Source organism: Heterodontus francisci, chromosome 23 (genome assembly GCF_036365525.1).
Source record: "Heterodontus francisci isolate sHetFra1 chromosome 23, sHetFra1.hap1, whole genome shotgun sequence".
Classification (NCBI taxonomy): domain Eukaryota; kingdom Metazoa; phylum Chordata; class Chondrichthyes; order Heterodontiformes; family Heterodontidae; genus Heterodontus; species Heterodontus francisci.
Window position 1 is genome coordinate 31797952 of NC_090393.1, and position 27024 is coordinate 31824975.

The 27024-nt window shown below is 43.2% G+C and overlaps 2 protein-coding genes across 5 annotated transcripts in view; one reads left to right on the forward strand and one right to left on the reverse strand.

The window, feature by feature from the left end:
- anapc5 (anaphase promoting complex subunit 5) overlaps positions 1-1032 on the reverse strand; it is a 38954-nt gene extending 37922 nt beyond the window's left edge. For both annotated transcript variants that reach the window (XM_068055004.1, XM_068055003.1), the window contains exons 1-2: positions 459-1032; positions 278-357 (exon numbers count right to left, since the gene is read on the reverse strand). In XM_068055004.1, coding sequence (XP_067911105.1) covers positions 278-357; positions 459-671 — 293 coding nt within the window. In that variant the 5' untranslated portion in view covers positions 672-1032. The remainder of the gene's footprint in view (positions 1-277; positions 358-458) is intronic.
- rnf34a (ring finger protein 34a) overlaps positions 1-27024 on the forward strand; it is a 62205-nt gene that overhangs the window by 2536 nt on the left and 32645 nt on the right. Inside the window, exons 1-3 of one of the 3 annotated variants that reach the window (XM_068055008.1) lie at positions 8523-8675; positions 10198-10721; positions 15285-15503. In XM_068055008.1, the coding sequence (XP_067911109.1) occupies positions 15300-15503 (204 nt within the window). In that variant the 5' untranslated portion in view covers positions 8523-8675; positions 10198-10721; positions 15285-15299. Of the gene's footprint in view, positions 1-8522; positions 8676-10197; positions 10722-15284; positions 15504-27024 lie in introns of those variants that run through there. The other 2 variants (XM_068055006.1, XM_068055007.1) reach the window with 2 other exon arrangements.

A 27024-nucleotide genomic window follows, 5' to 3' on the forward strand; every position in this document is an offset into this window, starting at 1 on the left:
TAACTTTTTCAAGAGTTTTTACAGTGAGAATGATTGTGTCAAAAGTGAAAGTTCAAGTCAATTTAGTAATTTCTGGATGCTTTCTATCTGTGAGAACAGCACACCCTTTGAAGAAGCAACCAAGCACTGATAGCAACTTCTGGAATTCCACATTTAACTGCACATGTGCAGATGCCAGCAGTTGCTGTCAGCTTCACAGAGTAATGACGCCAAACACTTTCAGTTTTCCTGTCATTGCAACCACAAATTTCTGGGCCGTTATTATAGATTTTCTTACCTCGTACTGACAGCACTTGCTAGTTTGGGGCAGCATTCTCCAATAGTCTTAAGCAACTGAAGTAATGTCATGTCTGGACCCTGTAACAAAGTATTAATATATATATAGAATTTCAGAAAAGAAACAGAGAGTACATCAATAGACTTCAAACAAATGCATCATCAGGAAGTAGTATCCTCACCTGCAGCAATGGTAAATTCAATTTGTTCATTTGGAGACGTCTAGTTTCAACTTCTGGGGTCCCTTGTCCTTTACAAGTGGCCATTTCGTGTAACAAAACCAGGATTGAGATTTTGTGCGGGGTAACCCAGTCTTTGATACCAAAAATATTTGCATGAACTACACCGTTAGCCATCATAGGATTGAAAAACATACTCTCGTGAACGCTAGCCATGATAATGAGCAGTCAAGTGGTGAAATTAAATACCAGAGCTAAAATCTCAAGTGAAGAAAAGCAACTAAACCCAACTGAACTTCTCCAATGCAGACAAAAACACTGTGAATATCCTAGTGACCACAATCACACTAGGCCTGATGGAAACGGCGTTGCACATACAAGGGTTTCGATTTGCTAAAGACGTTTCCTTTTAGCAGAGTCATTCCTACAACGAAGCATCAACTTACGACAGATACAAGATACATTTTCCTTAGTTTTAATCTGTAATTTGCAGTATTCAGAAATTCGGACAAATCTGCAGAGCGACGAATCAACCACCTCCAACCGGCGGCAGGCTCACCAATCAATGTACGATCGAAGCATCCGCTCGATGCGCTCTAGTCACAGTTTGTTGGGTCTGAAAGCATCGAAATCAGGAGTCAGACTGGGCAAGGAAGAGTGAGATAGATTACTAACCCATTTAAACACATAGGACGTCCCAAAGCGCATTGCAGCCAACTAAATACTTTTGGAGTGCAGTCACTGTTGTGGGAAAATCAGCAGATAATTGCACACAGCAAGCTCCCACAAACAGCAATGTGATAATGACCTGGTTTTTTTTGTTGATCGCGATAAATATTGGTCTGGACACCAGGGATAACTCCACTGCTCTTTGAAATAGTACCATGGGATCTTTTACATCCACCTAAGAGGGTAGACCAGGCCTCAGTTTAACGGCGCAGTGGTTAGCACCGCAGCCTCACGGCTCCAGCGACCCGGGTTCAATTCTGGGTACTGCCCGTGTGGAGTTTGCAAGTTCTCCCTGTGTCTGCGTGGGTTTTCTCCGGGTGCTCCGGTTTCCTCCCACAAACCAAAAGACTTGCAGGTTGGTAGGTAAATTGGCCATTATAAATTGCCCCTAGCATAGGTAGGTGGTAGGGAAATATAGAGATAGGTGGGGATGTGGTAGGAATATGGGATTAGTGTAGGATTAGTATATATGGGTGGTTGATGGTCGGCACAGACTCGGTGGGCCGAAGGGCCTGTTTCAGTGCTGTATCTCTAAACTAAACTAAACTAAAAAACTAAACATCTCATCTGAAAGACAACCCTTACGACAGTGCAGGACACCCTCTGTACTGCACTGGAATGTTAGCCTTGATTTTTGTGCTCAAGTCCAAGTCCTGGAGTGGAATTTGAACCTACAACCTGCAGACTTAGAGGCAAGAGAGCTACCAACTGAGCCTTATATAGTGTGTTTAATGTAGTAAAACATCTGAACGCGCTTCATAGGAGTGTTATCAAACAACATTTGACACAGAGTCACATAAGGAAATATTTGGGCAATGACCAAAAGCTTGGATAAAGAGATAGGTTTTAAGGAGCGTCTTAAAGGAGGAAAGAGAGGTAGAGAGGAAGAGATTTAGGGAGAGAGTTCCAGAACTTAGGGCCCAGATAGCTAAAGGCACAGCTACCAATGGTGAAGCAATTAAAATCTGATGAAAGGTCAACAGACCTAAAACGTTAACTCTGCTTTTCTCTCCACAGATGCTACCAGACCTGCTGAGTATTTCCAGCACTTTCTGTTTTTATTTCAATTAAAATCAGGGGTGCTCAAGAGGCCAGAATTGGAGGAGCTTAGATATTTTGAAGGGTGTGGGGCTGGAGGAGATTACAGACATAGAGAGAGGGGAGACCATGCATGAATTTGAAAACAAGGGTGAGAATTTTAAAGTTGAGGTATTCCTCAACCAGAAACCAGTGTAGGTCAATGAGGACAGGGGTGATGAGTGAACAGAACTTGGTCCCAGTTAGGACATGGACATGAGAGTTTTGGATGACCTCAAGTTTACTAAGGGTACAATGTGGGGGCTGGCCAGGAGTGCATTGGAATTGTCATCTAGAGGTAATAAAGGCATGGATGAGGATTTCAGCAACAGATGAGCTGAAGCAGGGGCGGAGTTGGATGATGTTATGGAGGTGGAAATAGTGATGCTGTGGATATGTGATCAGAAGGTCACCTTGGAGTCAAATATGACACCAAGGTTGTGAACAAAATGTCCAGAATAAAGTTTATTTTTCAATCTTTCCTTCAACTATCATGAGTTGACTGACTTTTAGGGATACTTTTCTTTTTCTCAAATTTATGATGAGCTTTTTTTTGTGCGTGTGTGCTATCGATGTAGCCACATGTGATTGCTCTTGTTCGGCCTCATGAAGCACTCAAGTCTGGATCCTGCAACTCTTGTTAGTTTACTTAGTGGTATTAATAAAACATGGATACTCAACAAAGACATACTTCATAAAAAAGTATCTACATGTGCTGGCAGTGATTGCTTAAAACAACCTTTACCTATAATGGATATATCAATGGCCTGCATGACAGAAAAAACAGTTACTTGACAGCTAAAGCATGTTCAAGATGGCGACAGAGTATGCTCTAACACCACCCCTGGGTTCTCGACATCCACCACTCAAATGCTTCAGAAAGGGATTGAGTGAGTCTGAAAAAACGATGCCCTTTCGATGAAGTTAGACCAAGAGATGGAACTAGTGCAGGGAGTGACATTTCTCACAGTGATTGGCGAAAAACAGTGTGGCTTCTTCTCCATATGACTGGACTGGGCCGAAGCTAGAGACAGAGACAAGATGGTGCAACTGTGTAAGAACAGTCCCTTTGAGAGTTACAAGTTCAACAGGAGATTGTGAAGCATACAACCAGTATTGTATGGCACTGCAAAAACTCCCTGAAGGCTGTGATTTCCACTCTATTACACTAGATAAGTTACTACGACATCAGCTTGTGTGTGGAATGGTGTGAGAGAGACTGCTTTGAGAGACTAGCCTAACCTTTTTGAAGATGGACAACATTTTTCATATATCTGAAAGCTTGGTGGTGCAACTAGAAGACATCAGGGATTTGAACGGACAGAGTCTGAGTCCCATTCGGAAAGCCTAGGAGACCCCAAGGCACAGCAGTGACAAGCATTGGGACAACACCAGAGGCTTCCCAAAGATTTGAGAGTGCAGGAACTGCGAGAAGAGACATGACTTCCACAGAAGAGAGCTGTGTTTCTGCTTATGGGAAAACGTGCAGGAACAAATTTCCAACAAAAGCAACCATTTCGCAGTGAAATGCCGTGGAAAAGAATGATAGAAATACAGCTAGAGCAATACATGAACCAAGCACAGAAGAAGTTTTTGTCAGTGAGGATAGTGCTATTGGTTTGTATAACTCAGTTTGTTACACTTAAACGCGAGTCAGGCAACTACCTAAGATTCCAAACAGCTCTGGTGCACAATATAATGTGATTCAGCTTCACTTAATATTAAAAGGCTACTCGTTATTTCAAGCTATCAAAGGATGAACGATTCAAGACAGAAATCGTAGTTTATGGTGGTTCAAGGCTCCCCATTAAAGACCAAATATGAATCCAAGTCCAACATGGTGATTTTAGATGTAAGCTGGACTGTAAGCCCATCGATAGAGCAACAATATGCCCTCTACTTGGTAGAAAGGCCTGCCTGGACATGAACATCATTAAGTATAACTGACAGCAACTTCTAGCATCCACACAGCAGAGTTAAACATGGAAATCTGGAAGTTGCTATCAGTGATACGCTGCTCCTGAGTGTGTGCTGTTGCAGTCTTTGCAGATGCCATCAGCACAGAACCACAAATCAACTTTTTACACACTATTCTCACTGTAAAACACATTGAAAATGTTAAGCTTTATTGAATGAGGTGTAACAGATTTTAATGTGTGCTAAGTCATAAGTACTGCTGAACATCTCTGACCCTGAAAAACTAATTTTAAAAGGGTGGAGTGTCATTCCTTTTATTTCATGATAAAATTTCATAGATTTTTAAAACAAAAGTTTTTTTTAAAGTTTATGATATTTCAGCTTTTATCTTAATTCCATGTGTATGTCCCAATCTTTATTTCGCTGTCTGTAAAATGATTACATGATTAAAAGGGATACCAAGTGCAGTTTACTTCCTTGTTTGCTGTCAGTGAAAATTCTTCAATCTGATTGCCTGCTCCGCCTGCTTGGTAACTTCACTGTTCCTCAATGCCAGAGATCCCCCACAGATGGTGCCAGAAAGAAACTGACTCTACAATAGGGGAAATCAATGTGGCAGAGTTCACTAAATCTTTATGGCATCGTTCTTCGAGGTCAGCAGTGAATGCCAGCCCTTCTGAGCCAGTTAAACTAATAGAATACTCTATACTGGTGCACCCATATAAATGTTCAACAACCACAAACTACTGATCAAAGAGTGTTAGCACAGAAACACCCTCAAATCTTCAGTGATGGTGGAGGACAAGTTGATGGAGATTACCGAATCAGGCTCAACAAGGCAGTAGATCCAGTAGAACATGTCCCGCATCAAGTACCATTGACATTAAGGGATAAGCTGAAGGAAATTCTGGATGGTCTGGTCAGACTGGACATCATCTCTCTTGTAACAAAGCTGACCTCATGGATCATCTCAATGTAATTCTCACTAACCTGCTGACCGCCCAATTACTTTTCCTGACTTTCACGTTAACTGAAATAAGTAAATGATTCCCAGTTCTTAGTCGGTAAACATGCATGATCACCCCATCACCACCTATCCCCACCCTTCTCAATCACCCAGCCCCTCTGTGCTTGCAAACTAACACCCAGCTCCAAACTTAATTTCCTTTCAAGTCTTTGAACATGTTGTCACCTCCCAAATCATAGTATAATGGTACAGTGCAGAAGGAGACCATACAGCCAGCATACCTGTGCCTTTGAAAGATCTACCCAATTAATTCCATTCCTCTGCTCTCTCCCTACAGCTCCACAATTTTTTCCCTTTCACGTCCTTGTCTTTCCCACAACTCCATGTCTGAATCTCTCCAATCCAGATTCCACCACATCACAACACTGAAACAGCACTAACAAAAGTACATATGAACATACAAATTAGGAGCAGGAGTAGGCCACTCAGCTCCTCCTCGAGCCTGCTCCGCCATTCAATAAGGTCATGGCTGATCTGATTGTAATCTCGATTCCACATTCCCGATAACCTTTCACCCCCTTGTTTATCAAGAATCTATCTACCTATCTATCTATTTAAAGACTCTGCTTCCACTGCCTTTAGAAGAGTTCCAAAGACTCATGACTCTCGGAGAGAAAAAATTTCTCCCCATCTCTGCTTTAAATGGGTGACCCCTTATTTTTAAATAGTGACCCTTAGTTCTAGATTCTCCCACAATGGGAAACATCCTTTCCACATCCACCCTGTCAAAACCCCTCAGGATCTTATCTGTTTCAATCAAGTCACCTCTTACTCTCTTAAACTCCAGTGGATACAAGCCTAGCCTGTCCAACCTTTCCTCATAAGACAACCTGCCCATTCCAGGTATTAGTCTAGTAAACCTTCACAAATTACATCCTTTCTGACTGTAACCATGGCACATTATCCCTCCTTATCATCTTTGCAGCCTTTGGCATAGTTGACCACACCATCCTCCTCCAACATTTTTTCTCTGTTGTCCAGCTGAGTGGAACTGCCCTCACTTGGTTTCATTTTCACCTACCCAATTGCAGCAAGAGCCTATCCAGAAGTAAATTCTATATATTATTGTGTTTAATATTCAATTAATCTTTATACATGTAATTGTTTGTTTAGCATCTTTGTTTACATATGGTTCAGAAAAAAACTTGCAGCAATGAACAGAGTGAGCAAGTTGCATTGGAAGCAAGTAGGTACCACTGGATTCTAGCATTTAACAGTTTTTTTGCATTACAATTGTTTTGAAAATGGTGCTAAGGTTTGGCTGAACCTTTGCAAATTTAGTTGTATCTGCTTGATATTTTGTATACCGGGTTGCAAATGTGTATATGTTAGATAAAAATTAACACACCAGTATGATACAGAACTGGAATTTTTGGTTTACTAAAAGTAAATTTCTCAGTGTCATGGAATGTACAAGCCCTCAACCAAAACCATACAAGTTGATGAAGATGGCACCTTTTCCATAAGCCATCAAGTTCTATCGCATGCTTTGCTTAATCAATGGCTGAGGCATGTTTATGTTTTTTTTAGACAAGATAACATATTTAGTTTTCTCCTTTTTGTATTTGAAGGTTAGTGCATGTTCACTGGCCTTTGGTGCAGTTAGATGATTGTTTATAAGTTTGTTGTGAAGAGGCAGTGTGGCGGGTTACATTATTGTATATGGTAAATAGTCACTTTAAATCCTTACTCTAATTTTCAATGTTGTCAAGATTAAAAAGTAATGGCAATAAAAGGTTAGTTGAGACAGTTTAAAAGGAATCTGTTATTAGACATATATATATATATATGCATGTAACTTATTGTGCAATTGATGATCCATAAAATGCTTCAGAAACAATCTACAACATAGAAATCATTCTGTTCTATACAGTTTGAAATAATATAGAAACGTTTGAACTTTTAACTAGTTTTATTCAGTTTCATGTTAAGCTAATGAACTGAAACATTTAATTTTAATGACACAAGCTACTTAGATTTTGTAGCACTCTGTATTAGAAACATTTTTGCTTACAGAAATTGTAGTGCTCATTTCTAAGATAATTAATAATTCAGGTAAGTTAATAATGTCATCAAATCATAATAAATAGACACAAGCCTTATTTTTGTGCGATGGGGAGATCTCCAACTTGATAGCAGTTTGCTGCATAGGTTTCCATAGAAATAAATTTGATCTGCCATGAAACTCAGCTTCCCCTAATATTTAGATAGCTGAAGAAGGGTCTCTGACCTGAAACGTTAACTCTGCTTCTCTTTGCACAGATGCTGCCAGACCTGCTGCGTATTTCCAGCATTTCTTGTTTTTATTTTAGATTTCCAGCATCTGCAGTATTTTGCTTTTATTCCTCTAATATTTGTTAGGGATGCATGTTAAGTAAACATCTAATGTGTTTTTAGTCTCAAGGATATAGCTGTATTACTGCTTTCACTCTGGCAGTCTCCTGAATCTAATTTCAGGATAAAACTATACTTTTACACTCACTACGTGTATTATAGAATCTGAGTAAAATTCTCAATTTGGGTCTGTTATTTGGGTGCCAATTTCAGCATTTTGTATCTAGATGTCAGTTATAGAATAGATAGTGGTGAAATATATTTTTCTAATTAATTTTTGGTCTTTGACCATTTTTATATTTGCTCTAGAACACATCATTTAATAAGCAGGAAAATGTTAAAATGCTTTATTGAATGAGACAACACAGTTTGTGAGGCTGTGGAATTCGCTACCAGAGTTTGATAGTGTCGTTTCTGGCTTGTGTCCAGAACCAGAAAAAGTCATAAACTTTACTTCTAACTTCCACCTTTCCATGGTCCATCTCCAAATCTTTTCGCAGTTCCGAAGAAGGGTCACTGACCCGAAACGTTAACTCTGCTTCTCTTTCCACTGATGCTGCCAGACCTGCTGAGTGATTCCAGCATTTCTTGTTTTGGTTCTTTTCTTCCTTTACTTGACTGCGCTATTCCATTTCTGGAAATATGCTGTCAACCAATATATGCTATAAGCTCACTGACTCTCACTTCCGGTAAGAACTCTGCTCCAATCTCCCAGTTTCTCCATTTCCATTACATCCGTTCTGATGATGCCACCAACCAAAACAGGGCTTCCGATATGTCTTCCTTTTTCTTCAACCAAGGATTCCTCTCCACCATCATTGACAAGATTGTGTCCATCCCATTCCTTGCATTTTTGCTCACACCCCTTCCTCTCTTTCCCAGAACCATCATAAGATTCTCCTGGCGCACACCCTCCTCCCTACCCTTACATGACCGTTCATCACTTCCTGTGTACATCTCGCTGAGGATTGGTTGATGCGAATGTCAATCAGGCCGGTGCTGGGTCCGGCGCAGCCGCGGCAGCGCGAGAGTGAGTGTCCGTTTGCTGGGCTCGAGACTCTTCTCGCCCTTTGGTACCAGCAGGCCGGACATGTTGCTGTAGTTTCGGGCGCGGAGTCGGAGGAATTGTCATGAAGGTATTTGTCTCGTTGGTATTTTAAAAGCTGCTTTGTTGTGGTGGTGGTCGGTCGTTCCTGTAACGATGTAGCCGCCCCACGATCGGGTCACTAATTACTGTCGCCAGTAACTGTGCGCAGATAATATTTGGGAACAGAGTATGAAGGAAAGGCTTGATGCAGTTTTTAAGTAGTTTGGAGAAATCCAATAGCACCTTCAAACATCCTTTTATTGCTGGCATTAGCAGAATTGGTCGAGAAAATGCGAGTGGGCGTTTACGGATGGTGGTGGTTCTATTTTGAAATTTGCATTACAGCACAAGTGTGAAAGTGAGGCGTGTTATTTATTGTGTCATTACCAGGGACAGCAGCAAAGGGAGGAGGGGGTGTCCTTACTGTCTGTGTTAGGCCTGGGTTTCTTTCTGGTTTCTTACAGAAGCTGTGAGGACTGCGCAGGGACTTGTACACATATAAAAGCTTTCCAACCGCAATCCGTGGGGATTTTGTCAGATCTTCCCGGGTTAGTATTTACTGTGCGTGATGTCTGAAACTGAATTTGTACGGGCATAAGGAAGAGGAGAGTGAGGGATGCTACTACCCAATTCTGGAATATCTGGTGATCAGTAATTACCAGCATTTATGTCTTTGTAAAAAAAAAATGACTAACAACCTTTGTTATTTGATAGTGCTCATGACATGACATTCAAAATAATATATTAATTCTGGTGTTTTCACCCAATGTTTAAGTCGATGCAATGAGAAAAAATTTCAAGCCCATGACAACACCATTGACATTTTAGTACAATACATTTATAAGGGACCTGTTAAAGTTTTGAGTGTCTATTCTACTTAATTGAAATTTGAGTGGCAATATTGCTATCGTTTAAATCTTGCAATTAATGGAAAACATTTGTTTTAAATGTAAGTATTGTATCAATATAACCTATATGGTATCATCTGTGTGTATTATTTAGGTTGTATTGGCGTTCCCAAATTGTTTATTACTACACCCCAGGCCTGCCTTACTCTGAGAATCTACAAAAGCGAAAGTAATCTTCACTAGTAGTGGAAGTGGGCTGACAATTTTCAATGAGCCCATTTCGCACTACTAGTGAAAATCAATCTCACTTCATGTATTTTCACATAAAACAAGAGGATATTTTTGGCTAACATAATAATAATTTGCATTTACATAGTACCTTTAACGTAATGAAATGTCCCAAGGTATTTCAGAAGAGTAATTAGACAAAAATTGAGACCAAGTCAAAGGACACATTAGGTCACGTGACACAAAGTTTGGTCCAAGAGGTAGGTTGTAAATGTGTTAAAGAAGGAGGAAGGGTTAAGAAGAGAATTCCAGAGCTTGGGGCCCACTAATAAGTCTACCTTAAGCCATACAATACTACTTTCTGTCATTAACAACATAAATAGCACAGTGCCAGCACTATACAACTGAATAAACCTGAACATAAGTGAATACACAATGACTTATCTCAGCATGTAGAATGAGCTGTTTGCTAATTCGTCATTTTTGTAATCTCAGATTTATTTTGGAGAGTTTCAACTGTAAATCAGCTTCTACGTTCAAACAGCTTCAATACTTTTTGATATAAGTAGATGAAGAAAATCCCATTTCATACGGATAGAATGATGCAAAGTCGACAAGCCATTTCAGCAGCTTTTTGGGACAACTCGGAAACCTTTCGAATTGAGAGCTGCAACTAATCAAGAGGCATAACTTTCAAATTGTCTCAAAACTGAGTCACCAGCACCATTCATCAAATTCTGTTTTAGACTTCCAGCAATCTTGGCCTTTCTACAAAGTCCTCTGCAATTGGATTTCAAACCTAAGCAAAATCCTACAATTCATTTATTCCTTTCAGTAAAATATTTGCTGAATTTTGTGCAAAGCTGAGACAAATGCTCCACAAATACATTTTTAACTTCTAAGACTGACTTTTCACTGTTCACAATGACAGAAGACAATGTAGGGAACATCACATTGTCTTGCAACAAACAGCTACTCTATACTAAAATATTTTTGGCAAAGCTCTACATTTTCCATGGGTAATGAAAATGTTAGTTTTTTCAAAGAAAAGCTAAGTTATTTGAGTCTGTCAAATATATCAGCCAAATAACCCAGTAAAGTCTGGAAGCACTGTTTGAAAAATGATGGTGAAATGTTAATTCTGAGTCGATTGAAAACGTGTGGTTCTCCTCCCTGCGTTTTCAGAGTCTTGCCAAAACTTTACCACAAGATAGTCAGCTATCTTCACCTATCCTTTCAGTTGAAAGAGCTTCTGTTTGATAAACTTTGAAAAAAATCTTTATCATTTTATCATTTTGGACTGGATGTTTGGTCTCCAATGGACATTTTAGTTTATATAATATATAAAAGCAAAATACTGCAGATGCTGGAAATCTGAAATAAAAACAAGAAATGCTGGAAATACTCAGCAGGTCTGGCAGCATCTGTGGAGAGAGAAGCAGAGTTAACATTTCAGGTCAGTGACCTTTCATCAGAACATTTTAGTTTGCTTGATTTCTTGCTATCTTGAGCAAGAATTAAAAAAACTCCTTTCCATCAGTTATCGAACACCAAATGTTGCATTCATGTCAGTTGTATATCATGCTGGAGCTAGGGGTGCTGGGGTGTTTGGAACACTAATTTGAAATGGCAGATCAATGCAGTATCAGTTCATGCAAGGATCATTTATTTTTGTAGCAAATTGAAAAGGCGCTGCTTATCTGGTGGATATCTGCAGCTGCTACCCAGGAAACCTAACTCCAACTTCCTGCTTTAATATGGTAGATGGGCAATCAAAAGTCTGAAGTACTATAAATTTTAAAGAAACTGAGTAAATCTAAATACAAAGAAAACACCAGAAACAGTTCTGATTGGATCAACTTCTGCTTGTAGGAATCAGTGAAATTTCAAACATCCTGTACTGAGATTGCCCTATGCATGGCTATATTGATGTATGCTTTTTATTCAAAGTTTTTCTTAAATTTATTCAGTTTCTTTAAAATTTAAAGAAATTCTGACTTGAATGCATATCCTCTGGCTACATAAATTTGCAACAGTGGATCTTCTTGGCCAACATGTCGTCTTTGCCTTTTCAGTGAAAGGCCAATTCATGTTTTTTAATAAAAACAAGAAATGCTGGAACCACTCAGCAGGTCTGGCAGCATCTGTGAAAAGAGAAGCAGAGTTAACGTTTCGGGTCAGTGACCCTTCATCGGAACCCGATGAAGGGTCACTGACCCGAAATGTTAACTCTGCTTCTCTTTTCACAGATGCTGCCAGACCTGCTGAGTGGTTCCAGCATTTCTTGTTTTTATTTCAGATTTCCAGCATCCGCAGTATTTTGCTTTTATTTTCATGTTTTTAATTGGTGTTTGTTGAGAAAAGATACCAAGACCCCCTCTGCTGTTCCTTGAAGAGGCCCATGGAATCTTTTACATCCACTTCAACAGGCAGATACAGCTTTAGTTTAATGCCTTATCTGAAAGACAGCATTTCTTCAGCGCAGGATTGATGTCACAGCCTAGATTATGTCCTAAAGACCTGATGTGGGTCTACATCTCAAATGTTCATAAATTCAAAACATTTTAAAAATATCTTGAAGGATATTCTAAAATTATGAAAGGACTCTTCCCTGTTACATTATGAAGATTAGGGAGTAACTACCAGGACTTCTCCAAGCTCAGCAAAAATAATCTGGGCCCCTGCTGCACCACAGCATCCCAACCCCCCTCCCCCCTTGCCGGATAATGTGCTGGGTTGAATCCAATGGGCTACATCAGGATGCTGTTTGGGTTGGGCAGCTGGCTGGTTCAATTTAAATGAGACCTTACAATAGCTCCAGCCTTAGAACAGTTGGTGACTGGTGCCCTCTGCCTCTTGTCCAAACAGAGTTAAAATCAAGCCTTGTGTTTTTTTTCCCTCTTTGTTTAAACATTAAGTGCTGATGATCTCATTTGGGAAAGCAGGCTGAGAGGGGTAAATAAAAGCATTAATGGATCATGAATAGTTTTGAGAATGGGGATGGGAGTTTCTTGAAGTGCATGCGTGGTGGGGATGGAGGTAGCTCTTGTCACCTTCTCGGACCATATCAGGAGCCATTGTGGGGTATAACCCTTGTCGAGAGCCTCGCACCTCCTTTAAGTCATTCTTTCAGCTCTATATCTTTGACTAAGCTTTTAGTCACCTGTTCTAATCTCTCCTTATGTGGCTCAGTGACAAATTTTGTTTGCTAATGCTCCTGTGAAGTGTCTTGGGACATTTTACTATGTCTGCTGGCATATCTACTGGCACTATATAAATGCAAGTTGTGGTTGCATACTTTAACACAATGTTGTCCAGTAGATATTGCTGACCAGCTACAGATGTGGTTGCGGCACACTGTTGTAGCCACAGGCACTAATTTTAACAATATATGATTGTACTTCATGTGTATATTTACTGAACAAACATCTACCATCACTCAATGACCTAAGGAAGTGAAGCACTTGCAATGATCAAAAAATACTTGCAAACGCTGCTTTTTGCCTTCGTATTTTGCCAACAATTACACACAATGATTAAAGTACATGTGCATACACCTGCAGTTAAAAGTATTAAGATCAGATGCCCAATGACACCACCTACTCACTCATCCATTACCAAAACCATAGCAAGTAGTCATTTGTCTCATTGCTGTTGATGGAATTTTTCTTAGGCAAATGTTGCAGCACATTTTCCTATGTAACAGTAATTCATTGACTGAGAAACTTGAATCATTCTGAAAACACAATCATGTACTATATAGATTGATTATTTTTCTCAATTTAGTCAGCCAGCCAATAGTTGTCCTAAGAACAAAGAACAAAGATAATTACAGCACAGGAACAGGCCCTTCGGCCCTCCAAGCCTGCGCCGATCCAGAGCCTCTCTCTAAACATGTCGCCTATTTTCTAAGCTTCTGTATCTCTTTTCTTCCTGCCCATTCATGTATCTGTCTAGATACATCTTAAAAGACTCCATCGTGCCCGCATCTACCACCTCCGCTGGCAATGCGTTCCAGGTGCCCACCACCCTCTGCGTAAAGAACTTTCCACGCATATCCCCCCTAAACTTTTCCCCTTTCACTTTGAACTCGTGTCCTCTAGTAATTGAAACCCCCACTCTGGGGAAAAAGCTTCTTGCTATCCACCCTGTCTATACCTCTCATGATTTTGTACACCTCAATCAGGTCCCCCCTCAACCTCCGTCTTTCTAATGAAAATAATCCTAATCTACTCAACCTCTCTTCATAGCTAGCGCCCTCCATACCAGGCAACATCCTGGTGAACCTCCTCTGCACCCTCTCCAAAGCATCCACATCCTTTTGATAATGTGGCGACCAGAACTGTACGCAGTATTCCAAATGTGGCCGAACCAAAGTCCTATACAACTGTAACATGACCTGCCAACTCTTGTACTCAATGCCCCGTCCAATGAAGGAAAGCATGCCGTATGCCTTCTTGACCACTCTATTTACCTGCGTTGCCACCTTCAGGGAACAGTGGACCTGAACACCCAAATCTCTCTGGACATCAATTTTCCCCAGGACTTTTCCATTTACTGTATAGTTCACTCTTGAATTGGATCTTCCAAAATGCATCACCTCGCATTTGCCCTGATTGAACTCCATCTGCCATTTCTCTGCCCAACTCTCCAATCTATCTATATTCTGCTGTATTCTCTGACAGTCCCCTTCACTATCTGCTACTCCACCAATCTTAGTGTCGTCTGCAAATTTGCTAATCAGTCCACCTATACTTTCCTCCAAATCATTAATGTATATCACAAACAACAGTGGTCCCAGCACGGATCCCTGTGGAACACCACTGGTCACACGTCTCCATTTTGAGAAACTCCCTTCTACTGCTACTCTCTGTCTCCTGTTGCCCAGCCAGTTCTTTATCCATCTAGCTAGTACACCTTGGACCCCAAGCGCCTTCACTTTCTCCATCAGCCTGCCATGGGGAACCTTATCAAACGCCTTACTGAAGTCCATGTATATGACATCGACAGCCCTTCCCTCATCAATCAACTTTGTCACTTCCTCAAAGAATTCTATTAAGTTGGTAAGACATGACCTTCCCTGCAGGACCAGAAATGTGCAACCAGTTGAACTAAAGATACATGGAATAACACACAGGGAAAAATTACACAACTTAAAATCCTCTCATTCTTAGTATAGCAGGTTTTTGTTTACTTTCTTACCATGCTTGCCTCTCTTTTATTCAGTCTTTAAGGTCTCAAGTTGCAGTAACATGTCTGAGCATGCTGTCCACATTATGTATCAATGCTTTCTGTGCTGCCTTTCATGTCTGAATTGCGGTGTATAGCATGAAAATATGACTACTGTGAGTAGGATAATACCATGTTAATTGGAGAATACTGTGTGAATTTGTGCTGTCAAATGTAGCTTCACTTTTTGTGTCTCCATTATTATCTCTGTGATGTGAATTAATTAAACTATCTCTTCTAATTTTGAGGTTTTTGAAGAATTGTTCAGTTTGTTGACCAGTACTGTTATGAACCTTGTTCTTAGGCAAACAATGCACTTCCGTAAATTGTGTGAATTTGTGTCTCTTTTATAGGCTGGGGCCACATCGATGTGGGCTTCATGTTGTGGTCTGCTGAATGAAGTAATGGGTACTGGAACAGTACGTGGCCAACAACCTGGGTTCAGTGGAGGTACAGGGCCATTCAGATTTGCTCACAGCACAGGATATTCTTCATATCCCTCCCCAATGCCTGAAGTCCCGAATTTAGTCTGTAAAGGTTGTGGTCAGGCCTTCTCGCTCTTTAGGAAGAAGGTGAGTTGGGTAATCTTTTTATTGAATTTGTTGTACATCTAATTTAGTATCCTTCCATTAAAGGGGGAGGGCACGAGGGGGGAGAGGAAGAAAATAGTGTTTGAGTAAAAAGCTGGATTAACAACAGGTCATATTTTTTTTATTTTAGAGATATAGCACTGAAACAGGCCCTTCGGCCCACCGAGTCTGTGCCGATCAACAACCACCCATTTATACTAACCCTACAGTAATCCCATATTCCTACCACATCCCTACACTAGGGGCAATTTACAACAGCCAATTTACCTATCACCTGCAAGTCTTTGGATGTGGGAGGAAACCGGAGCACCCAGCGAAAACCCACGCAGACACAGGGAGAACTTGCAAACTCCGCACAGGCAGTACCCAGAATTGAACCCGGGTCCCTGGAGCTGTGAGGCTGCGGTGCTAACCACTGCGCCGCCCACAATTGTGAATTGTATGTATAGATAATGCTGTGGAGTGTATGCCTACTGCATATAATTTTTTAAAATTCGTTTGTGGGATTTGGGCATCACTGACTAGGCCAGCATTTATTGCCCATCCCTAATTGCCCTTGACTAGACCATTTCAGAGGGCATTTTTAAGAGACGACCACATTGCTGTGGGTCTGGAGTCATATGTAGGCCAGACCAGGTAAGGACGGCAGATTTCCTTCCCTAAAGGGCATTAGTGAACCAGAAGGGTTTTTATAACAGTGGTTTCATGGTCACCATTAGACTAGCGTTTAATTCCAGATTTATTAATTGAATTCAAATTTCACCATCTGCTGTGGTGGGATTTGAACCCATGCCCCCAGAGCATTAGACTGGGCTCTGGATTACTAGTCAAGTGACATTCCCACTACGCCACTGCTTCCCCAATGCTTCCCATCCTGTGCGATACCAGTGAAAAAATCTGTTCAGGGTTTGAGATGGGCTGAACGAGTACTTGCCAGATTTAAATTTTTTTTAAGCAGTTTGAATTTTGTGTAAACTGATAACTAAAGCTTGCATTTATATCAAGTCTTTAACATCGAACTTAGGTCTAGAAACATCCATTTGTTGTTGGCAAACACGATGGGCTGAATTTTATGAGCGTGCTGCAAATTGCGGCGGCATGCTCTGATCTCGGCGGTCCGCTTGCGTGGATGCACCGTCGCTTAGACCGGCAATATTTTGCACCGGGGCTCATTTTAAATAGAGGGGGCGGAGCGCCGCCCACGATGACGTAGAAGGGGCGGCCACTCTGGCAACGGCGTCTGGCGCCACTGCACAGGCGCCTGCGCCATTTTTAAAGGGCTTTAAGCCCTTTGAAAAGATTTGAATTTTTAAGGTTCTATTACTGTGCATTTTGTTTAAAAAAATAAATAAATAAAAAGCTAGAATCCCTTCCCAACCCCCCTGCCTCCCAATGTTTATTTTTTTTGGGCCTATATCAGGAAAATAAACATTATTCCAAAACGGAACTCTTTCTCCACCACCCCCCCACCGCCCCTACAAACTTTGTAACATTTGCCTTTCAACCCCTTCCCACCATCCCCACAGCCAATTAAAAAGTGTTTTTTCTGCTTCCCCTCCCTTATGCTGATAATTTTAGTCCTCCCCCTCGCCCCCCCCCCCCCCAAAACCAACCAATGTCACACCTCAGAACTCCAAATGGAGTTCCAAAAGCGCGGGAGTTCCAGCCAACGGCCAAAATGTCGGTGAGGGATGGCCGCCGGGACAAAGTGAGTTAATTTGCATTCATTAATCCTCATTAATGTATTGAAATGAAGGTGGGGGGGCCGCCGCTGATAAACTGCGGTGGGGCCTTCTTGGCATCGGGGGTCGTGGCGGGCCTCTCCCGGAAGAATTTTGCGGGCCCCCCCCCCCCCCCCCACCCCGCCATGATCCCAGACGCCGGAGGGCTAGGAAAATTCAGCCCGATACTGCAAAATATTTAAAGGAATGCTTCAGACTGTATGTTCAGAATTAAATAAACTTAAGTACGTTTACAATCTACAAACCAAACACTCCGAGTAATTTTGATCCAAATCATTGGGCTTAGGCAATTTATACAATCTTTGTAGTTCTCTGCTATCACAGCTAGGCTAGAGTCATCAGGTCTTGATTTTTCTGCTGATTTAAAAAATGCTTTTGACAGTCTACACAAATCAAATTCCTTACCAGGTTAATTGCTTTAATTTCAGTACCTGTTGGGAGCAGAGCTGTGCTCTCTGCTATTATGTTTATTGATAATTCTGTCAGTGTAGAAAATAAATTCACCATAGTCAGCTTACATAGTTCTAGGGACCCAAATAAAGCAAATTGAATGATACACAATGAAACAATAGCACAGTTCAGCAGCAAAGTAATTTATATACATTATATTTTGTCCTTCCTTTGCTGTTTGACACAGTGCCTGCTTCAATTAGGAGACAATCGGACAACAATATCGAACATAATTGCAAATCAAAATATAGTGCTAATTTACTTTTTCTGTCAGTTTTCCCCCTAATTTTGAGGGCATTAAGTTCTTACTGGGATACAATTCCACATGCACCAAGCAAGCAGATTAGACTGCACCTGGAGTACTATGTGCAGTTTTGGTCCCCTTACCTTAGGAAGGATATTATTCCCATATAGGGAGTGTAGCGAAGGTTCAGCAGACTTGTTCCCGGGATGGCGGGACTGTCCTATGAAGAGAGATTGGGGAAACTGTGCCTGTATTCTCCAGAATTTCGAAGAATGAGAGGTGATCTCATTGAAACCTACAAAATACTTAAAGGGATAGACAGGGTAAATGCAAGTAAGGTGTTTCCTTTGGTTGGGGAATCTAGAACCGGGGACACAATTTCAAAATAAGGGGGAAGCCACTTAGGGCAGAGATGAGGAGAAATTTCTTTACTCAGAGGGTTGTGAATCTTTGGAATTCTCGACCCCAGAGTGCTGTGGAAGCTCAATCATTGAGTATGTTTAAAGTAGAGATTGACAGACTTCTAAATACCAATGGCATAAAGGGATATGGGGACAGTGTGGGGAAAAAAAGGCATTGAAGTGGATGATTAGCCATGATCGTATTGAATGGCGGAGCAGGCTTGATGGGCTGAATGGCTTACTCCTGTTCCTTTGCTCCTAAGCACTGGAACTTTACATAAATGGCTATTTTTAATATATTAGCAAGCTATTGAATCAGTAAAAGCATTATAGCTGACTTCAATCTGTGATCGCCCAATGTCCGCACATCCACATTTCCAACAGGGGTTGCTGGATATTGATGAAGATTAGGAACCCTGGTTGATTTGTTCCGACATGACCCTGCAATGAAACTGGTACTGAACGATTATGCTAACTGACTGAAATATGGTGCTAAAGTTGAAGTAACAGCAAATGACTAACACAACACATATTTACACTTCAATATAATAAAACATACCAAGAACTTCAGAGGTAAAAAAAAACAGGTTACTGAGCATGATGGCTGAAGATGTCTAAGCAATTGCAACTTGGAGAAATTGTAAATTCAATTTAGAGCATGTATACAGTGAGCTGTAAAGCTGTTGAGTCAATTTGAATGCAATGCAACAATAAAACTTCATCTGCCGTTAATTTTTGATGCTAAATTCACATTTATTGGGTTAAAAGAAATCTATCTTGATTGGGCAGGGATTAATAGCATTTGCTAAAATTTAAGTTTACAGGGCAAGCTGCTTTTTTAAAATAAATGTCTTTTACTTGTGTTCTAGATTGGTAATATACCCTAATGTACCTCAATATTTTACTAGCAGTTGCTTACTCAATGCAAAAGATTAACAAAAACCAGCATCTCTTTAAATAACTGACTTGTTGTAAATTTTAAGTATGTGTGCTAACTAGAATTACTGTTCTAGTTTTTTAACCAGTGTCCACTGCTTAAAAAAAAAGTGTCTGGTGTTAAATGAAAGAAAGATTCATAAACTAGATATATTACATTTTTGCTAGATTCAGTTAAATATAGTGATTAGTTCACAACATTTAACTCATGTTATACCAGAGCTATATACCAGTATATACCAAGATGGCTCCTGGGCTATAAGCTCCCTTGCTGTTCAACTCTATCCATGGCCACTGCTCCCATTCTTAATGTTTTCTCCCCCAATCTGCCCTCTTAAACTGTTTAAACTCCCCTAGCTCTTTAATCAGTTCATTTTAGCCCTAACTACAAGTTAACAGCTAGTTTATGTTACCTGGGCCCACTGCCCTCCCCCAGCCATACCTGCTCTTTGTTTTCCTCATTTAGCACTAAATGAAATTGAACGTAATCCGGACGAAATTGCAAAGTACAGCTGGTGATACTTTGATCTCTGATCCTGCTGTCTACACCGTCCAGAATGTCCGCGGCCACGGCGTGCGGTAAGTCCATTGTGGAGAAGAAGGAGCAGCGGGACCCCAGGGCAATAAGACTATCCCAGAGGGGAAGCCTTGCGAAAAGGTGCCACGAATGGCTCCTCGGCCACAACTTCAAAGCGCCTGCGGGAGTTGGCTCGGAGAGCATCTGCAGCGCAATGTTGGCGTATTCCTGCTGGTACCGGCGCCCGAGGATGTCGCTCACCTCCCGGAGGATGTGGATGAGCTTTCCCGACGTCGATGGTGGGAACTGATGAAATGGTTTATTACCTGAACCCCCTTTTCCCCCCCCTTCCCCTTCCCCTTCCTCTTCCCAGCTCCACTCTCAGCTCACCCCCCCCTCACAACCCCTTCCCAGCTCCCCCCTCCCCTGCACCCCTCCCCCTCGCACCCCCTCCTCCCACCGGCATCCTCCTACCCCTGTGTAGGGACCCTAACAACCCCACCGCCTTGTGGGCGTCTCGGGAGAGACCAAGGCTAAGGGAGTGAACCCTAACAAAATCCGGAGCGGAACCCGTAGGCGGTCATGTGTCACCTTTGGCATGTTTCCGGCAGTTCCTGCAGCCATACCGGTGCCAAACGTCGTGCTCTGCACTCCTTTGGACCCCACCAGAAAGGCCGAGAGGGGGGTTTTGACGCTTGGGCAACTCTCAACCTCCATACATTCGCCCAGGCATGCGCCATGGAGAGGTCACTCCATAGTCGCCTCACAGCGACTGAAACAACACGGAAGGCAGCAATTACGGGTTATAAGTCCAGCTCAATCGGCGTAGAGATTGGGTGCCATGGGTTGCCTTTGTCGGTGGGAGAGGTCATTGCACCTCACTGGACAACTACCCCCTGACCCCAGGCAGCCCCCGGTCAATAAGGTTCTGTCCCGCCACAGTCCACCTGCTTCAATGGGTGCTTGGAGCTCAGGGTCATTGCCCGAAAAGTGGACTGCAACACCGCACCAAACAACATAAAAAAGGAAAGAAGGTACCAGCCCTTCGCTTTGCAAGCTGGAACATCAGAACTATGTGTCCTGACCTGTCGGAAGACCTTACGCAAATCAGCGATTCTCAGAAGACCGCCATCATTAACAACGAGCTCAGTCGACTCAATGTAGACATTGCAGCACTTCAGGAGACACGCCTCCCTGCGAGCGGATCTCTAAGAGAGCAAGACTACACCACCTTCTGGCAGGGTAGGGATCCTGAAGAACCAAGACAGCATGGAGTGGGCTTCGCCATCAGAAACCCCTTGCTCAGCATGATAGAGCCTCCCTCAAATGGCCCGGAACGCACATTGTCCATCCGACTGCTCACCACCTCTGGTCCAGTACACCTACTCAGCATCTATGCTCCAACACTCTGCTCTCACCTGAAGCTAAAGAGCAGTTCTACGAGGAACTCCATAATATCATTAGTAGCATCCCCAACACCAAAGACCTGTTCCTGCTGGGGGCCTTTAATGCCAGGGTTGGGGCCGACCGTGACTCATGGCCCTCCTGCCTTGGGCGCTATGGCATTGGAAGGATGAATGAGAATGGACAGAGACTGCTTGAGTTGTGTACCTATCATAACCTCTGCATCACCAACTCGTTCTTTCATACTAAACCCTGTCACCAGGTTTCATGGAGGCACCCAAGATCGCGTCGTTGGCACCAGCTGGACCTCATCGTCACAAGGCGAGCCTCCTCAAACCGTGTTCAAATCACACGCAGCTTCCACAGTGCGGACTGCGACACCAACCACTCCCTGGTGTGCAGCAAGGTTAGACTCAGACCAAAGAAGTTGCATCACTCCAAGCAGAAGGGCCACCCGCACATCAACACGAGCAGAATTTCTCATTCACAGCTGTTCCAAAAATTTCTAAATTCACTTGTAAAAGCCTTTCAAAACACACCCACAGGGGATGCTGAGACCAAGTGGGCCCACATCAGAGACGCCATCTATGAGTCAGCTTTGACCACCTACGGCAAACGTGCGAAGAGGAATGCAGACTGGTTTCAATCTCATATTGAAGAGCTGGAACCTGTCATAGCTGCTAAGTGCATTGCACTGTTAACTCGCTGGGGGCTTTCTTGTAGTTTAACATCCGTAGCACTTAAAGCAGCCAGAAGCACTGCACAAAGAACAGCCAGGCACTGCGCAAATGACTACTGGCAACACCTATGCAGTCATATTCAGCTGGCCTCAGACACCGGAAACATCAGAGGAATGTATGATGGCATTAAGAGAGCTTTTAGGCCAACCATCAAGAAGATCGCCCCCCTCAAATCTAAATCGGGGACATAATCACTGACCAACGCAAGCAAATGGACCGCTGGGTTGAGCACTACCTACAACTGTACTCCAGGGAGAATGTTGTCACTGAGACTGCCCTCAATGCAGCCCAGCCTCTACCAGTCATGGATGAGCTGGGCGCTGGAGATTACTGTATTTAGTTCGCATTTAATATTTATAGTAGAAATCTAGCACTAGGGACCATATATTTAATTATAACAATTTAGGAAGTATTTAATAAGTATTTTATATTAATTAACTAATTAGTGCTGGAAATGACAGTTCCGGACAACTACATCTGCAGGAAGTGTACCCAGTTGCAGCTCCTCACAGACCACATGGATCGGTTGGAGTGGCAACTGGATGCACTTACGAGCATGCAAGTGGCAGAAAGTGTCATAGACAGGAGTTTTAGAGAAGTGGTTACACCCAATGTGCAGGCAGATAGATGGGTGACCGCTAGAAGGGGCAGGCAGTCAGTGCAGGAATCCCCTGTGGCTATCCCCCTCTCTAACAAGTATACTGTTTTGGAGACTGTTGGGGGGGATGGCCTATCTGGGGAAAACGGCAGCAGCCAGAGCAGTGGCACCACGGCTGGCACTGTTGTTCAGCAGGGAGGGACAAAGCGCAGAAGAGCAATAGTTAGAGGGGACTCTATAGTCAGGGGCACAGATGGGCGCTTCTGTGGATGTGAAAGAGACTCCAGGATGGTATGTTGCCTCCCTGGTGCCAGGGTCAAGGATGTCTCTGAACGGACAGGGGGGAGGGTGAACAGCCAGAGGTTGTGGTACACATCGGTACCAACGACATAGGCAGGAAGAGTGATGAGGTCCTGCAGGGGGAGTTTAGGGAGTTAGGTAGAAAGTTAAAAAACAGGACCTCGAGGGTTGTAATCTCTGGATTACTCCCTGTGCCACGTGCCAGTGAGGCTAGAAATAGGAAGATAGTGCAGCTAAACACGTGGCTGAACAGCTGGTGTAGAAGGGAGGGTTTCAGATATCTGGACCATTGGGATCTCTTCAGGGACAGATGGGACCTGTACAAGAAGGACGGGTTGCATCTAAACTGGAGGGGCACAAATATCCTGGCTGCGAGGTTTGCTAGTGTCACTCGGGAGGGTTTAAACTAGTGTCGCAGGGGGGTGGGAACTAGAGCAGTAGGACAGCAAGTGAAATAAATGAAGGGGAACGAGTAAATAAGGCCAGTAAGACTAAGAGGAAGAGCAGGCAGGGAGATGTTGCAGAGAACAGCGGGACTGGTAGTCTGAAGTGCATTTGTTTCAATGCAAGAAGTATAACAGGTAAGGCAGATGAACTTAGAGCTTGGATTAGTACTTGGAACTATGATGTTGCTGCTATTACAGAGACTTGGTTGAGGGAAGGACAGGATTGGCAGCTAAATGTTACAGGATTTAGAAGCTTCAGGCGGGATAGAGGGGGATGTAAAAGGGGTGGGGGAGTTGCATTACTGGTTAAGGAGAATATCACAGCTGTACTGTGGGAGGACACCTCGGAGGGGTCATGCAGCGAGGCAATATGGGTGGAGCTCAGGAATAGGAAGGGTGCAGTCACGATGTTGGGGGTTTCCTACAGGCCTCCCAACAGCCAGTGGGAGGTAGACGAGCAGATATGTAGACAGATTTTGGAAAGCTGTAAAGGTAACAGGGTTGTAGTGGTGGGTGATTTTAACTTCCAAAATATTGACTGGGACTCACTTAGTGCTAGGGGCTTGGATGGGGCAGAATTTGTAAGGAGCATCCAGGAGGGCTTCTTGAAATAATATGTAGATAGTCCAACTAGGGATGGGGCCGTACTGGACCTGGTATTGGGGAATGAGCCCGGTTAGGTGGTCGAAGTTTCAGTGGGGGAGCATTTCGGGAACAGTGACCATAATTCCATAAGTTTTAAGGTACTTGTGGATAAGGATAAGAGTAGTCCTCGGGTGAAGGTGCTAAATTGGGGGAAGGCTAATTATAACAATATTAGGCAGGAACTGAAGAATTTAGATTGGGGGCGGCTGTTTGAGGGTAAATCAACATCTGACGTGGGAGTCTTTCAAACGTCAGTTGATTAGAATCCAGGACCAGCATCTTCCTGTGAGGAAGAAGGGTAAGTTTGGCAAGTTTCGGGAACCTTGCATAACACGGGATATTGTGAGCTTCGTCAAAAAGAAAAAAGAAGCATTCGTAAGGGCTGGAAGGCTAGGAACAGATGAATCCCTTGAGGAATATAAAGACAGTAGGAAGGAACTTAAGCAAGGAGTCAGGAGGGCTAAAAGGGGTTATGAGAAGTCATTGGCAAACAGGATTAAGGAAAATCCCAAGGCTTTTTATACATATATAAAGAGCAAGAGAGTAACCAGGGAAAGGGTTGGCCCACTCAAGGACAGAGAAGGGAATCTATGTGTGGAGCCAGAGGAAATGGGCGAGGTACCAAATGAGTACTTTGCATCAATATTCACCAAGGAGAAGGACTTGGTGGATGATGAGCCTGGGGAAGGGAGTGTAGATAGTCTCCGTCATCTCATTATCAAAAAGGAGGAGCTGTTGGGTGTCTTGCAAAGCATTAAGGTAGATAAGTCCCCAGGGCCTGATGGGATTTACCCCAGAGTACTGAGGGAGGCAAGGGAAGAAATTGCTGGGGCCTTGACAGAAATCATTGCATCCTCATTGGCTACAGGTGAGGTCCCAGAGGACTGGAGAATAGCCAATGTTGTTCCTTTCTTTCAGAAAGGTAGCAAGGATAATCCAGGAAATTATAGGCCGGTGAGCCTTACGTCAGTGGTAGGGAAATTATTAGAGAGGATTCTTCGAGACAGGATTTACTCCCATTTGAAAACAAATGGACTTATTAGCGAGAGGCAGCATGAATTTGTGAAGGGGAGGTCGTGTCTCACTAATTTGGTTGAGTTTTTTGAGGAAGTGACAAAGATGATTGATGAAGGAAGGGCAGTGGATGTTATCTATATGGACTTCAGTAAAGCCTTTGACAAGGTCCCTCATGGCAGACTGATACAAAAGGTGAAGTCACATGGGATCAGAGGGGAGCTGGCAAGATGGATACAGAACTGGCTCGGTCATAGAAGACAGAGGGTAGCAGTGGAAGGGTGCTTTTCTGAATGGAGGGATGTGACTAGTGGTGTTCTGCAGGGATCAGTGCTGGGACCTTTGCTCTTTGTAGTATATGTAAATGATTTGGAGGAAAATGTAGCTGGTCTGATTAGTAAGTTTGCGGACGACACAAAGGTTGGTGGAGTTGCGGACAGTGATGAGGATTGTCAGAGGATACAGCAGGATATAGATCGGTTGGAGACTTGGGCGGAGAAATGGCAGATGGAGTTTAATTTGGACAAATGTGAGGTAATGCATTTTGGAAGGTCTAATACAGGTGAGAAGTATACAGTAAATGGCAGAACCCTTGGGAGTATTGACAGGCAGAGAGATCTGGGCGTACAGGTCCACATTCACTGAAAGTGGCAACGCAGGTGGATAAGGTAGTCAAGAAGGCATACGGCATGCTTGCCTTCATCGGTCGGGGCACAGAGTATAAAAATAGGCAAGTCATGCTGCAGCTGTACAGAACTTTAGTTAGGCCACACTTAGAATATTGCGTGCAATTCTGGTCGCCACACTACCAGAAGGACGTGGAGGCTTTGGAGAGGGTACAGAGGAGGTTTACCAGGATGTTGCCTGGTCTGGAGGGCATTAGCTATGAGGAGAGGTTGGATAAACTCTGATTGTTTTCACTGGAACGACGGAGGTGGAGGGGCGACATGACAGAGGTTTACAAAGTTATGAGTGGCATGGACAGAGTGGATAGTCAGAAGCTTTTTCCCAGGGTGGAAGAGTTAGTTACTAGGGGACATAGGTTTAAGGTGAGAGGGGCAAAGTTTAGAGGGGATGTGCGAGGAAAGTTCTTTACACAGAGGGTGGTGAGTGCCTGGAACTTGTTGCCGGGGGAGGTGGTGGGAGCAGGTACCATAGAGACGTTTAAGAGGCATCTTGACAAATACATGAATAGGATGGGAATAGAGGGATACGGACCCCGGAAGTGCAGAAGGTTTTAGTTTAGGCAGGCATCAAGATCGGCGCAGGCTTGGAGGGCCGAATGGCCTGTTCCTGTGCTGTACTGTTCTTTGTACAGCCAACAAAATCGGAACTCAGTGATGCCATTGATTCTCCAGCCAGCGGAAAAGCCCCTGGGAAGGACAGCATTACCCCTGAAATAATCAAGAGTGCCAAGCCTGCTATACTCTCAGCACTCTATGAACTGCTTTGCCCGTGCTGGGACAAGGGAGCAGTACCTCAGGACATGCGCGATGCCAATATCATCACCCTCTATAAAAACAAAGCGAACCGCGGTGACTGCAACAACTACCGTGGAATCTCCCTGCTCAGCATAGTGGGGAAAGTCTTTGCTCGAGTCACTTTAAACAGGCTCCAGAAGCTGGCCGAGTGCGTCTACCCTGAGGCACAGTGTGGCTTTTGTGCAGAGAGATCGACCATTGACATGCTGTTCTCCCTTCGTCAAATACAGGAGAAATGCCGCGAACAACAGATGCCCCTCTACATTGCTTTCATTGATCTCACCAAAGCCTTTGACCTCGTCAGCAGACGTGGTCTCTTCAGACTACTAGAAAAGATTGGATGTCCATCAAAGCTACTAAGTATCATCACCTCATTCCATGACAATATGAAAGGCACAATTCAGCAGAGCGGCGCCTCATCAGACCCCTTTCCTATCCTGAGTGGCGTGAAACAGGGCTGTGTTCTCGCACCCACACTGTTTGGGATTTTCTTCTCCCTGCTGCTCTCACATGCGTTCAAGTCTTCAGAGAAGGAATTTTCCTCCACACAAGATCAGGGGGCAGGTTGTTCAACCTTGCCCATCT